Source organism: Mercenaria mercenaria, chromosome 8 (genome assembly GCF_021730395.1).
Source record: "Mercenaria mercenaria strain notata chromosome 8, MADL_Memer_1, whole genome shotgun sequence".
NCBI classification, from domain to species: Eukaryota; Metazoa; Mollusca; class Bivalvia; order Venerida; family Veneridae; genus Mercenaria; species Mercenaria mercenaria.
The window spans coordinates 11,443,865-11,457,111 of record NC_069368.1 but is presented as its reverse complement, the minus strand read 5'-3'; the positions used below and the strand labels follow the sequence as shown (position 1 = coordinate 11,457,111).

At 35.8% G+C, this 13,247-nt stretch overlaps 1 protein-coding gene across 6 annotated transcripts in view; it reads left to right on the top strand.

Moving 5' to 3' along the window:
- The window catches only part of LOC123523048 (high affinity cAMP-specific and IBMX-insensitive 3',5'-cyclic phosphodiesterase 8B-like), a 292,542-nt gene that overhangs the window by 249,015 nt on the left and 30,280 nt on the right, over positions 1–13,247 (top strand). For all 6 annotated transcript variants that reach the window (XM_053549385.1, XM_053549384.1, XM_053549382.1 and 3 more), the window contains one exon: positions 8,522–8,622. In XM_053549385.1, coding sequence (XP_053405360.1) covers positions 8,522–8,622 — 101 coding nt within the window. The remainder of the gene's footprint in view (positions 1–8,521; positions 8,623–13,247) is intronic.

Sequence of the window (13,247 nt, the reverse complement as noted above, 5' to 3'; positions counted from 1 at the left end):
GGTCACAATTGGAGGTCAAAGGTCAATAGATTTTATTTTCATGTACGGACCAGAACTCTGCCATCCATCAAGGGATTAGAATATTACTTGGCATAAATGTTCCCCTGCATGAGACAACATGTCATGTACAAAACTCTGGCCCTTTTCATAAAGGTCAAGGTCACACTTAGAGGTCAAAGGTCAAATTCAAGAATGACTTTGTCTGGAGCATTTCTTCTTCATGTATGTAACTTGGCACAAATGTTCACCACCACGAGGCACCCTTGTTTTTAGAATTACTTCCCTTTGTTGTTACTATAAATAGCTTATATTGTAACTTTTTTACTACTGGCCGTAAGAAAAAAATGAGACCACTTTTCTGTGGTACAACACACATGTTACATCCAATTTTTAGGTGTATTTTGACGTATCTCTACCTGACAAAGAGTTTTGTGTGGACTTATACTATATAGAATTTTTTTTTAATAGGAATAACTTCCCTTTGTTGTTACTATGAATAACTGATATTATAACCTTTTTAGCTCATCTGATTTTTTGAAAAAAAATGATGAGTTATTTCATCACTTGATCGGCGTCAGGGGTCTGTGTCGGCATCGGCGTTGCCTGGTTAAGTTTTATGTTTAAGTCGGCTTTTCTCCTAAACTATCAAAGCTATTGCTTTAAAACTTGCAACACTTGTTCACCATCAATAGCTGACTCTGTACAGCAAGAAACATAACTCCATCCTGCTTTTTGCAAGAATTATGGCCCCCTTTTGGACTTAGGAAATATCAGATTTCTTGGTTAAGTTTTATGTTTAGGTCATCTTTTCTCCTAAACTATCAAAGCTATTGCTTTAAAACTTGCAACACTTGTTCATCATCAAAAGCTGACTCTGTACAGCAAGAAACATAACTCCATCCTGCTTTTTGCAAGAATTATGGCCCTGTTTGGACTTAGTAACATCAGATTTCTTGGTTAAGTTTTGTGTTTATGTCAGCTTTTCTCCTAAACTATCAAAACTATTGCTTTAAAACTTGCAACACTTGTTCACCATCAAAAGCTAACTCTGTACAGCAAGAAACATAACTCCATCCTGCTCTTTGCAAGAATTATGCCCCATTTTGGACTTAGAAAGTATTATATTTCTTGGTTAAGTTTTTTCCTTAAGGGTGAAAGCTATTGCTTTAAAACTTGGAGCAGTTATTCGCCATTAAAAGCTGACTGCACAGCAAGTACCGTAACTCTACATTGCTTTTTTTGCAATAATTATGGCCCCTTTTGGACTTAGAAAATCATGGGTATGACAATATTTCAATTATACAGAGACAAAAAAATCAGATAAGCGTCTGCACCCGCAAGGCGGTGCTCTTGTTTATAATTGGCTATAGAAATTCCATATGAAAATACAGGTGCTAGTGTAAAGAAATTTGCTATGATGGGCATATATTATAACATTCTAGCACTCTTGTTTATAGTTATAGATGTTATGAAACAATCAACAACTGTAGGTTTTCGTATATGCAAATTTTAATCCAAGTGTTATGTTATAACATATTGATTATATAGTACTATATTGCTTAATACATCATTGACATATATCAGTTCATTATGTTATTCTGTTGTAGAGAAAATTAGGTGCCTTCCAATAGGGGACTTTGTATTGCATGGCAATACTTCATTCACTTGATGATCTCGGAATGTGTAACCAGGTCATGCAGTTTTCTTAGCGCAACTTCTGAGAAATCATTAATATTCATGAGGAACTGATTTTCCTGGATATTAAATTATATTGAATTAAATGTAAAGTATAGCCCTTTTTCAAATTTTTTCTGATTCAGTTAAAATTTTGTATGCAACTTATTTTTCATTCCAGCTCAGTTTTTAGCTCACCTAAGCTTCAGGGTGAGCTAATAGTTTAGATGGATAGTCTGACATTTGTCTTTAATCTTCCTTTGTCTGTTGTCCACAGTTTAGAAAAACATCTTCTGTCAAACAAATTAATGGTCACAACTACACCAAACTTGGTCTGTAGTATCCTGGCAAGGTCTTCTCTCAGATTTATTCAGGTGAGTGTACTCGGCTATTTTTAGGGGCCACTAGAGCTTAAAATAGAAAAACCTTGAAATGACTTCATCTCATGAACTGCAAGATAGATTTTCATCAAATATGGTCTGTAGCACCATAGTAAGGTCCACTCACAAGTTTGTTAAAAAAGGGGGCATGGTGCGTTTGGCCCCTTTTGTGGGTTAATAGAGCTGAAAATAGAAAAACCTTTAAATAACTTCATTTAATGAACTGCTTGGTGGATTTTCATCAAACTTGCACTGTAGCATTATGGTAAAGTCCTCTCTTCATTTTGTTTAAATGGTTGCACTTAACCCTGTTTTGGGCCATTAGAGCTTAAAATAGAAATACCTTTAAACATACATGTGATATGTCCCGGATTGTCCGGGATTGTCCCGGAAATTACATACTCGTCACGGTGTCCTTGACGGTCTTGAAATGTCCCGGAAAAATAAAAATACAGGAACAAATAAAATACTCCCCCCAGAAACTTGTTTTTTGTCTTTAAGTTGTTGAATTTTACACAATAAACGGTGTCACATTGTTTATTCCTAATCAGTTTCATGCCCTTGAGCAGGACACGCATTGATTAAGCCTGCTTTGATCATGCGATGATCTTTTGATGACACTGATTAAGTTACAGTCAGTTATTTTGATGACCCTGATTAAGAACTGACAGGATTATGCAATCAATAACTGTTTTATGATACTTAAATTAGGAACAATAGTCGTAAATCTCTTTGTTTTTAGCACGTTGGCGGTAAAGCTACATGTAGCCTTTATGGAAGAGATTATTGAAAACGGTCAATTAAACGATAAATATTTTAAAAGGTTGTATAAGATCTAGATCCATTGTCACACATATTCTAAATTAAAATGTTGAATGCCTTTGCCGACCGACCCATGAAAATTGACCCGACTCCAAATATTTTATATTGTCGATTTTATCTACAAGATTTATTTTATTCCTTTAAGGATTCAATTTAATTATTAGATAAATATTTAAGCTTTAGAATGATACCAAATTAGCTAGAATCTAAATCACGATGACCAGGTTGATTCTTCGTATATAATAAGTCTCCTAATTCTGTTCACCTCGGGAACACAATAAATTCACGTGCCGAACTATAGATACGTATTACCCGTACATGTATTTACCTCACTTAGCAAGTTAGACAACATTTGCAGCAAATTAACAAGCGAGTGAACAAAGTTTATCTCAGGAAACTACATGTAATATTATGATATTTTTGCATGAAACAGACCGAATACCAATGTCACGGTGTATGTCCCGGACAAAAGGTAAAATTCCCGGAACCATATTGGTACTGTCAGAAAATATAGAGTTATATTTGTTCTGTTAATTTTTCACCAGCTGGCGGCAAGTAATTTTGCCTTTGCGGTCAGTGCAGACCAAGATAAGCCTGCAGGCTGATCATGGTCTGCTATTCAGTCAGTAAATTTTCAGTGGTTTTCACCTCTGTGTGGTGAATATATTTATTTACTGTCAAGGAACTAACTGCTTTGATAAATTTGAAATATGTATTCAGATGATTATCTCCTGTCATAAAAACTTCTGATGAATTACAACAATGATTGTACTTTTATGTAACAGTTACTTTACTGCACTTAGTTAAATATATGCTGATTATATTTTTACTGTTAATTACTCAATCATACAATGACAATGAAAGGTGACCGTTTATTTTTCTCACCTATTGTTGTTTGTTAAAGAAAAAGGCATTTAGGAAGAAAAAGATTATAATTCAACTGATGATGTTGTTCCCATGCTCTGGACTTAACATTTTGATGAAGAAATTCCATACTCAGAGCAAACATTTACCTAGTGTAATTTTCGGCAGTGTCTCACTGCCTTCTTCAGCATTGACTGACCGGTTATGGTAGGTCACGTGACGTAGGAAGGTCACGTGATCACATGAAAAAATGTGGAATTATATACCATGTGAAATGTGAAAACTGCAAAGAAGGTTACATCGGGGAAACTGCCAGAACACTGGAGACTAGACTTAAAGAGCATGTGACCAGAACAAATTCAGCCATACATGAACATTGTCAAAACACCGGACATACCATCAAATCTGAAAACACTAAGATTCTGACAAGTGAAAGTGGACTTATCAAACACAAAGTCAAAGAGGCTATAGAGATAAAACAGCGGAGACCATCGCTCAACCGAGATGAGGGCCTGGAGCTTCCCCCCGTCTATGGACCTCTCCTCCGATCACGTGACGTAGGAAGGTCACGTGACCTACCATAACCGGTCAGTCAGTGGTGAAGAAGGCAGTGAGACACTGCCGAAAATTACACTAGGTAAATGTTTGCTCTGAGTATGGAATTTCTTCATCAAAAAGATTATAATTATTCAAGATATGTATGAATTGGTCATAAATATTATTACACATTTAGCAGTGAATTTATAAATTTGCATACTTGAAGTGTGTTACCAAAATGGCAGTAAATCTTAAAATTTTGAGTGGAATGTCACATTGGGATGTAGAAATGTGTTCTTTACAACTGAGTTTGAAATTAATTCACGTTAAAGTTCATGTAGTTACACAAGCCAGATGGCTCCCGCTTATGGCAGAAGTAAAAATTATTATCATTCAGCAAAGACATGATAAATGGATAGGCTGAATGATGGTTATTACAATGCTCTCCGCTACAAAAATAAGTTAAACATTGAATCAAATTTCATGTTTATGAAATGCCGAAACAATACTGATCACAGTCATAGTGCATTTTTACTAGCATTTTGCTCATCGTTTTCCTCTATAATATTCTTGTGGTATGATCCATTCATTGCAATATTGCTCTGCTCTAAAAAGACTCCTTCATAAATGGTCATATATCCTTCTCCGATTTCAACGAAAATATACCAAAAGGAAAGAGTATTATTTACAAATGTGCATATCTGTCTCTAAACGTGATATCATGAAATAAAATCAGGGTTTTTTCAATGACAACTGTACCAGAATGCTTTGTCAAGTTTAGATCTGGTGGCTCGTGGCTCAGTAGCTAATATTGCTGATTTTGAATCACTTACCCCTCACCGATGTTGGTTCAAGTCTCACTCGGGGCATTGAATTCTTCATGTTAGGAAGCCATCCAGCTGGCTTATGGAAGATCGGTGATTCTTTACAGGTGGCTGCCTGTGATGAAATAATGCACCGAAGGGCACCTTGTGTCTTCCTCCACCATATGACTTAAAAAAATCTACCATCCAAATTTCAGAATGAATTCACAGGTATTTTCCTGGTACGTCCCCTAACAAAAGTTAAAAAGAAGCTTTGAAACTTGGTGAGCGATCTAGGACCAGTTAATATTTATCAGCAATTTCAGAATTGTTTTACAGATTGCTATGGATTATAGATTTTATGAAATTTTTATTCTAATTGATAAGTATGAGAAGTTGCTTAATGGTTCACCCCTGTACAGCACATCGTCTCTAAATATGTTATATACATGATGTGTGGAAAGAATATATGATTAGGTTATTTAATGTTGTTCTGTAAAATAGGTTCATATATTTATGTCTCCCCCCCTCTAGGGGAGACATATTGTTTTTGCCCTGACCATCTGTGCGTTCCCCGTCCGTCCGTCCGTATGTCACACTTCATTTCCGAGCAATAACTGGAGAACCATTTGACCTAGAACCATCAAACTTCATAGGGTTGTAGGGCTGCTGAGGTAGACGACCCCTCTTGTTTTTGGGGTCACTCCGTCAAAGGTCAAGGTCACAGGGGCCTGAAAATTGAAAACCATTTCCGATCAGTAACTAAAGAACCACTTGACCCAGAATGTTGAAACTTCATAGGGTGATTGGTCATGAAGAGTAGATGACCCCTAATGATTTTGGGGTCAGTCAGTCAAAGGTCAAGGTCACAGGGGCCTGAACATTGAAAACCATTTCCGATCAATAACTGGAGAACCACTTGACCCAGAATGTCGAAACTTCATGGGATGATTGATCATGAAGAGTAGATGACCCCTATTGATTTTGGGGTCACTCCATCAAAGGTCAAGGTCACAGGGGCCTGAACATTGAAAACCATTTCCGATCAGTAACTAGAGAACCACTTGACCCAGAATGTTGAAACTTCATAAGATGATTGATCATGAAGAGTAGATGACCCCTAACGATTTTGGGGTCACTCCGTCAAAGGTCAAAGTCACAGGGGCCTGAACATTGAAAACCATTTCCGATCAATAATTAGAGAACCACTTGACCAAGAATGTTGAAACTTCATAGGATGATTGGTCATGAAGAGTAGATGGCCCCTAGTGATTTTGGGGTCACTCCGTCAAAGGTCAAAGTCACAGGGGCCTGAACATTGAAAACCATTTCCAATCAGTAACTAGAGAACCACTTGACCCAGGATGTTGAAACTTCATAGGATGATTAATCATGAAGAGTAGATGACCCCAATTGATTTTGGGGTCACTCCATCAAAGGTCAAGGTCACAGGAGCCTGAACATTGAAAACCATTTTCGATCAATAACTAGAGAACCACTTGACCCAGAATGTTGAAACTTCATAGGATGATTGTACATGCAAAATAGATGACCCCTATCGATTTTGGGGTCACTCCGTTAAAAGTCAAGGTCACAGTGGCCTGAACATTGAAAACCATTTCTGGTCAGTAACTTGAGAACCACTTGACCCAGAATGTTGAAACATAATAGGATGATTGGTCATGCAGAGTAGATGACCCTTAACGATTTTGGGGTCACTCTGTTAAAGGTCAAGGTCACAGGGGCCCGAACATTGAAAACCATTTCCGGTCAGTAACTTGAGAACCACTTGACCCAGAATGATGAAACTTCATAGGATTATTTGTCATGCAGAGTAGATGACCCCTAACGATTTTAGGGTCACTCTGTTAAAGGTCAAGGTCACAGGGGCCTGAACATGGAAAACCATTTCCAGTCAATAACTTGAGAACCTCTCGATCCAAAATGTTGAAACTTCATAGGATGATTGTTCATGCAGAGTAAATTACCCCTATTGTTTTTGGGTCACTCTGTTAAAGTTCAAGGTCACAGAGGCCAGAACATTGATAACCAGTTCCGATCAATAACTTGAGAACCACTTGACCCAGAATGTTGAAACTTCATAGGATGATTGAACATGCAGAGTAGATGACCCCTATTGATTTTGGGGTCAGTCTGTTAAAGGTCAAGGTCACAGTGGCCTGTTCATGTAAAATCATTGTTTGGAAATAACTTGAGAACCACTTGACCTACAATGTTGAAACTTAATAGGGTGATTGGACATGCAGAGTAGATGACCCCTATTTATTTTGAGGTCACTTGATCAAAGGTCAAGGTCACAGGAGCCTGAACAGTGACTTGAGAACCACTAGGCCAAGAGTGTTGAAATTTAGCGGGATGACTGGACATGCCAAGTAGATGATCCCTATTGCAGCCAAGCATCAGTGTCTCTTTGACTTTCGCTCCTGACCCCTATTGACTTCCTGCCTATAGGACTTTGCATTGGGGGAGACATGCACTTTTTTACAAAAGCATTTTCTAGTTTGACTAATATCCATTCAAAAAAACATATTGAATGAGCCGGTATTTAAGTCCAGACACTACGTTTTCGGATGGGTATGAATCCAAATCTATGCCATATTGTAATAATCTTTGAATTTTGTGCTTTGTTTTCACACAAAAAATTGGATAATCCTACAGACAGACATGATTCCATCTTTTAAACACATGCTGTCAAGTGTTTCCTGATGATGATAGCCATTCCGATGCTTTGAATAGTCAACAGGTTTTACCCTTAACCCTTATCCTGCTACATTTCTATAATGGACTTGTCCATCTTTCAACTTAGACAGTATCATTAACTGTTTAAGGGGTGCTTACCTAAAAGATACTGACTGAATAGTGAACAGTGCAGATCATGATCAAACTGCATGGATGTGCAGACTGATCATGATCTACACTGGTTGCAAAGGCAGAATCAGTCCAGCATGATAAGGGTTAAGTTAAGGAGAGGACAACCGTAAGCTGATAACAGCTTTCTGTCCAATTCCTTAATTAATGTTTTGTTAATATTTCTTGTATTACTGAAATAAAATATGTTTAAACTAAGTTAACATGGAGATTCAAGTTAAAATTCTTGCATAAGCAAATACAAAATATAATATATGTAATACGGAAATGTAATAGATGGTCAGGTGATACAAATGCAGAAGAAAAATAGGTAGAGAATTAAAGTAGGATTTTAGTTGGCTACTTATATAAACAGTCATGAAGAGTGGCATTATTTGTTAACACATATGTAGGTATGACTTAAATCAAGAATAAATTGGAATAATTTGGCCACTTACTGAAGAAATGATATATCTCATTTAGTGATTTGTTGTTGTTTGGCCGTGTTAGAAATAAAAACGTTTTCTGAAACCTGTGAATTTTGTATGACTAACTGTGTATATATTATTTCAGAAAAGCAACTCATTATGTGAGTGTGCGCAGCTCCCATCTAGATACCTCAAACTTCTACGATAAATTGAAGGATGCAGACTACTTCACTCAAATTGCAAATGGTATATATATAAATTATAGCTTTTATTTTAGTATTTCGTACATGTATGTATGTCTATGGGTTTATGAAACTGTTGCTCAGCAACAGAGATGTCCAAATTCAGAACATTGCTACATCAATATATGTTAATTTAGAAGTGCTCATTGATGAAGTACATGACACCGTGGTCCAGTGGTTAAGGCGTCCGCCTCGGGATCGGTGTGTCGAAGGTTCGAGTCCCATGGGGAGCGTTCGTCCAGGGGATGTTTGTCATGGGACTTTTTGAAAAAGCCGGTTCATGAGCCGTGAGCTAATTAAATGAATGGTTACTGACTTCTATCCGCCTGGCACCTGGCATAGTGGTAGGAGTTAGGAGGTAATTGTTACGCACAATAAAGGTGTCTCATAAGCCAAATTGGCTGGTCCTTTCAATAGGGGTGACACTATAATAAACAAGACCTTTACCTTTACCTTTTAAATTCTCAATTGGAATAAAACCATGTAAATAGATTAGGTGAGATCTTAGGATTTTCTATTTATTTCCATTGTGCCATTTACATGAGCAAGCGCTGATTTCTCATCTAATGCATAAGCCTTGGATGTATGGATTTTCTATTAGTTTTATGGCTGCACGATAGGCATGTATTAGTTAGCTGTTGACTGAACTAAACACAAATAAAAAAAACTCTTTTAAGATATTAAAGTCACTTTCAGAGTCAACTCTACAAATATTTGCAAATCCCTCAGTAACATACAAAAAATTAAGCCAAATTAACATTCTGCCTAGGAACATCTAAGAACATTTTGACATTTTTCTATGACACTTTATCATTACTCATGTTAATACAATAATCAGATAAATTGATACTTCTCTGTAAAATCTGACAATAAAGTACTTAGTTCTCCTCCACACTACTTGCTTTAGGTAAATGTTAATTGACAATTAACAAGTAATTATGAAATATTTCTCTTAGAATATTGATAGCAATTGGGGAAGTCTGGTTAAGGTATCCGATCCACAAATATGCATTAAGGTCTATATAACAATACCTATTAGAACATATCAAATATTGGTGCCTGGTAAGCTCATATAATATTAGTAACATTTGGAAATGTATTGTCTACTGAAAAAAAAAGAAAATATAAATTACATTACAAAAATATGTAATAGAATTTTTATTTATTTATTTTATAGTCTTATGTGGTACTTCAACAGAAATCCAATTATTACAGTGTAAGATTTTGCAGTCAAAAACGTGACCAGTGATTCGTGCATATTATTTATGGTCATTTTATTTACCAATTCTTGTTCAGCAGACAAAACTCTTTCAAATGATACCAAAAAAACATGGGGTCGCCAGACATCAAAATGTTACCTGTTTGTGGATCCGATACCTTAATCTGTTACACGTGGCACATGTGCTATGTCAATGTCATGTTTTAGGACACATTACACTGATCATTGTATAATGACATTCAGTAGGAGTATTTTGCCAGTTTAATTATTTATAAGCTGTGTGAATTATCACAGGTATTGTTCTGTTCAATAACAGTTTTTGCAGCCTGAGTTTTCACAAGTTGCTTGCAGTGACAGATACATCAGTTATTGGGTAGAAATTATTACATTGTCCGATATAGGGGACTTCTCCATTAAGTAACAGATCAAGGTCTTTGGTCAGCATCAGCCCAGATTAATATCAGTAAAAAAACATTTTCATAAGGGTGTGGCCTGTTCAAATGAATTATTCCCTGCAGTTTGTCACCAATTTTAAGTGTTTGATTAAAATACCCCTTTGCTATATATGAGCCGTGCCATGGGAAAACCAACATAGTGGCTTTGCGACCAGCATGGATCCAGACCAGCCTGCGCATCCGCGCAGTCTGGTCAGGATCCATACTGTTCGCTAACAGATTCTCTAATTCCAATAGGCTTTGAAAGCGAACAGCATGGATCCTGACCAGACTGCGCGGATGCGCAGGCTGGTCTGGATCCATGCTGGTCGCAAAGCCACTATGTTGGTTTTCTCATGGCATGGCTCATATTATTTTAAGTTTCTAATATATCAGATATATATAATCTTTCATGTATAACAGTAGTTCTCCTTCGAACAGGTTATAAATATGTCTTTCATGAGAAATTGTAGTTCACATTCGAAGAAGTTATACACAAATTTAGAATATTTCTTTCTGTCTCTGCACAGCTGTGAAGTTATTCTGTAGGAATATTAATTCTTTGTCATGTTTAAATATATTTAATCATGGTTCTGCTATATATATGATTTCTTATCCCTTATCATGCTGATTGATTCTGCCTTTGCGACCAGTGTAGATCATGATCAGCCTGCACATCCATGCAGTCTGATCATAATCTGCACTGTTCGCCATTCAGTCAGTATCTTTTTGGTATGCACCCCTTTTAACAGTTAATGGTACTGTCCAAATTGAAAGATGGACAAGCTCATTACAGAAATTTAGCAGGGTATGGGTTAAATAAAATCATATCAGTAAGCAGACAAAGTCCTTACTTGATGTTATTGCAACAAACAGAATTTGCAGATTGATTTTATAGGGTGTGAATGGTCAGCATTCTGACCATGTTGTGTGAGAGACTGCTCTGTAGGTTAATCACAGCATTATATAGCCTCTCTCCACTGTAAATTAAGTGTTAATTTTGTATTGAATTTCTTTCAACATGGTATTACAAAACATAACTCTTTTATTGACCATCAGGGACTATTTTCTGGCCAGTCAACCTAAAGGAGACTGTTTCTTGTGTGTGTGTGTGTGTGTGTGTTTTTTTTTAAGAGTGATCAAAGCTAGGGCTAAATTATAGGACATTTACGTGGCAAGAAGTTTAAGATTAAGATATAAGATTAAGATAATCTAAACTTTTATATTTTTCAATGAAACTTAAACTAAAGCTGTGATATACATTTGCATTTGTTTTTCCGGATTTCATGTTTACAAAATACATATTTAACATTGAGTTTGCATACCTTTTTTAAGGAATAATTGCTTTTCTGCAAAATTGAATTGTAAGATCTAGTTATAAGTTTAGAAATATTGTGGATAAATTAGTTATTTGTAAAATATAAATGAATAAAAATAACTTTCTTAAAAAATGTCAAAAAATTCTTTGTAAAACAGTCAGTCATAAGAAAAAGAAGCTTCTAGTTATTTCTGATAGTAAAGTTGTTGCAGCAAAAAAATGGAAAAATGGCCAGTTTATTATGGTGAGTAATGATAAAAATTTCTGAACTATTCTGTTGCATATAATAATTTTGATTATTGTTGTCTATGATTTTTTTTTTAATGTGTTTTTACTGTCCAATCTGTCTGTCATTTCATTACATATCACAGCTTGGTGGATTTTATTGAAACTTGGTAGGATAGTTTAATACAAAATCCAGTGTAGATAGTTACCGTGATGTTCTTGTCTGATGAATTTTTATTGGTTAATAACTGTTTAATATAATATTAATATATTAATTTCATAGGGGCCTCTGTGGCCGAGTGGTTAAAGTCACTGACTTCAGATCACTTTCCCCCTTAACTGATCAGGGTTCGAGCCTCACTCGGGGGATGTTGAATCTTCATGTGAGGAAGCCTTCCAGCTGACTTACATAAGGTCACTTACATAAGATCACTTACACATGGTCATGGTTCTATCAAGGTGCTCACCTGTGATGAAATAATGCATGGAGGAGATCTTCTTGCACCATTAAACCCAACACACACTAAAAAAGATTTTATAAGAAAGTCTTACCTATTCCACAAAGCATCTGATTGGATTTCATCAAAATTTGGTGGAAAGGTTTTGTTAGAGGTCAGGCTGCTCATAGCGTAGACATATTGAGTGTATTTGTTAACTTTATGCAGCAGTAACCTATGAAGTCAACTTACAGAAAATGGCAATGTTATTTTTTTGTAAATTCTGTCTGCTAGAATTTCTTACTTCATTAATTAAGGAAGTGAATGAATTTTCAAAATTGGCTTAAAAATGAAGAAGTTATAAACATTTCAGTATTTGTTCTAAATTGCAGCCATATTGTTTCCATGGAAGCATTAAACAAAATAGTGGATATAATTTACATTTCCAGAAATATATTTGAACTGTATACCTTTATTTCTGGGAAATAATTTTTGTACCATACACTCAAGCCACAGTGAAAATTGACCTAATAAAAAGGTTATTTGCTAAACAAAGAATCCAGCAATGTTTTAATGATGTCATAAACACACTAAAATGGCTGCCGTAATGATCAGCCATTTTCTTGAATTTCAAAAATCAGTAGTGGTCCGATTTAAAGAATTCTTTGAGCCTTATAAAAGGATTAAAGATGGTTGTCATGTAACATGAAATTGTTGTCAGGCATTCCTTGCCCTTTAAGAATGGTCAGGAACTGTTGTTGCTCTCTTGCATGAAATTGGTTACTGTTTTCTAAGTTTTACATAATATGTATCAAAATATATAGATATTCAATGACAAAAGCACTTTGTCAGTGCAGACTTTGATCGTTCACTGAAACATTTGTTGTGTGATTGATTGGGAAGATATTCTTATAAATGAACAGTTCTTATAACCTTAAGCTGTCAGTCATTCTTCCCTCAGAATAGTTAATGAAAAAAAATGAGCCGTGCCATGGG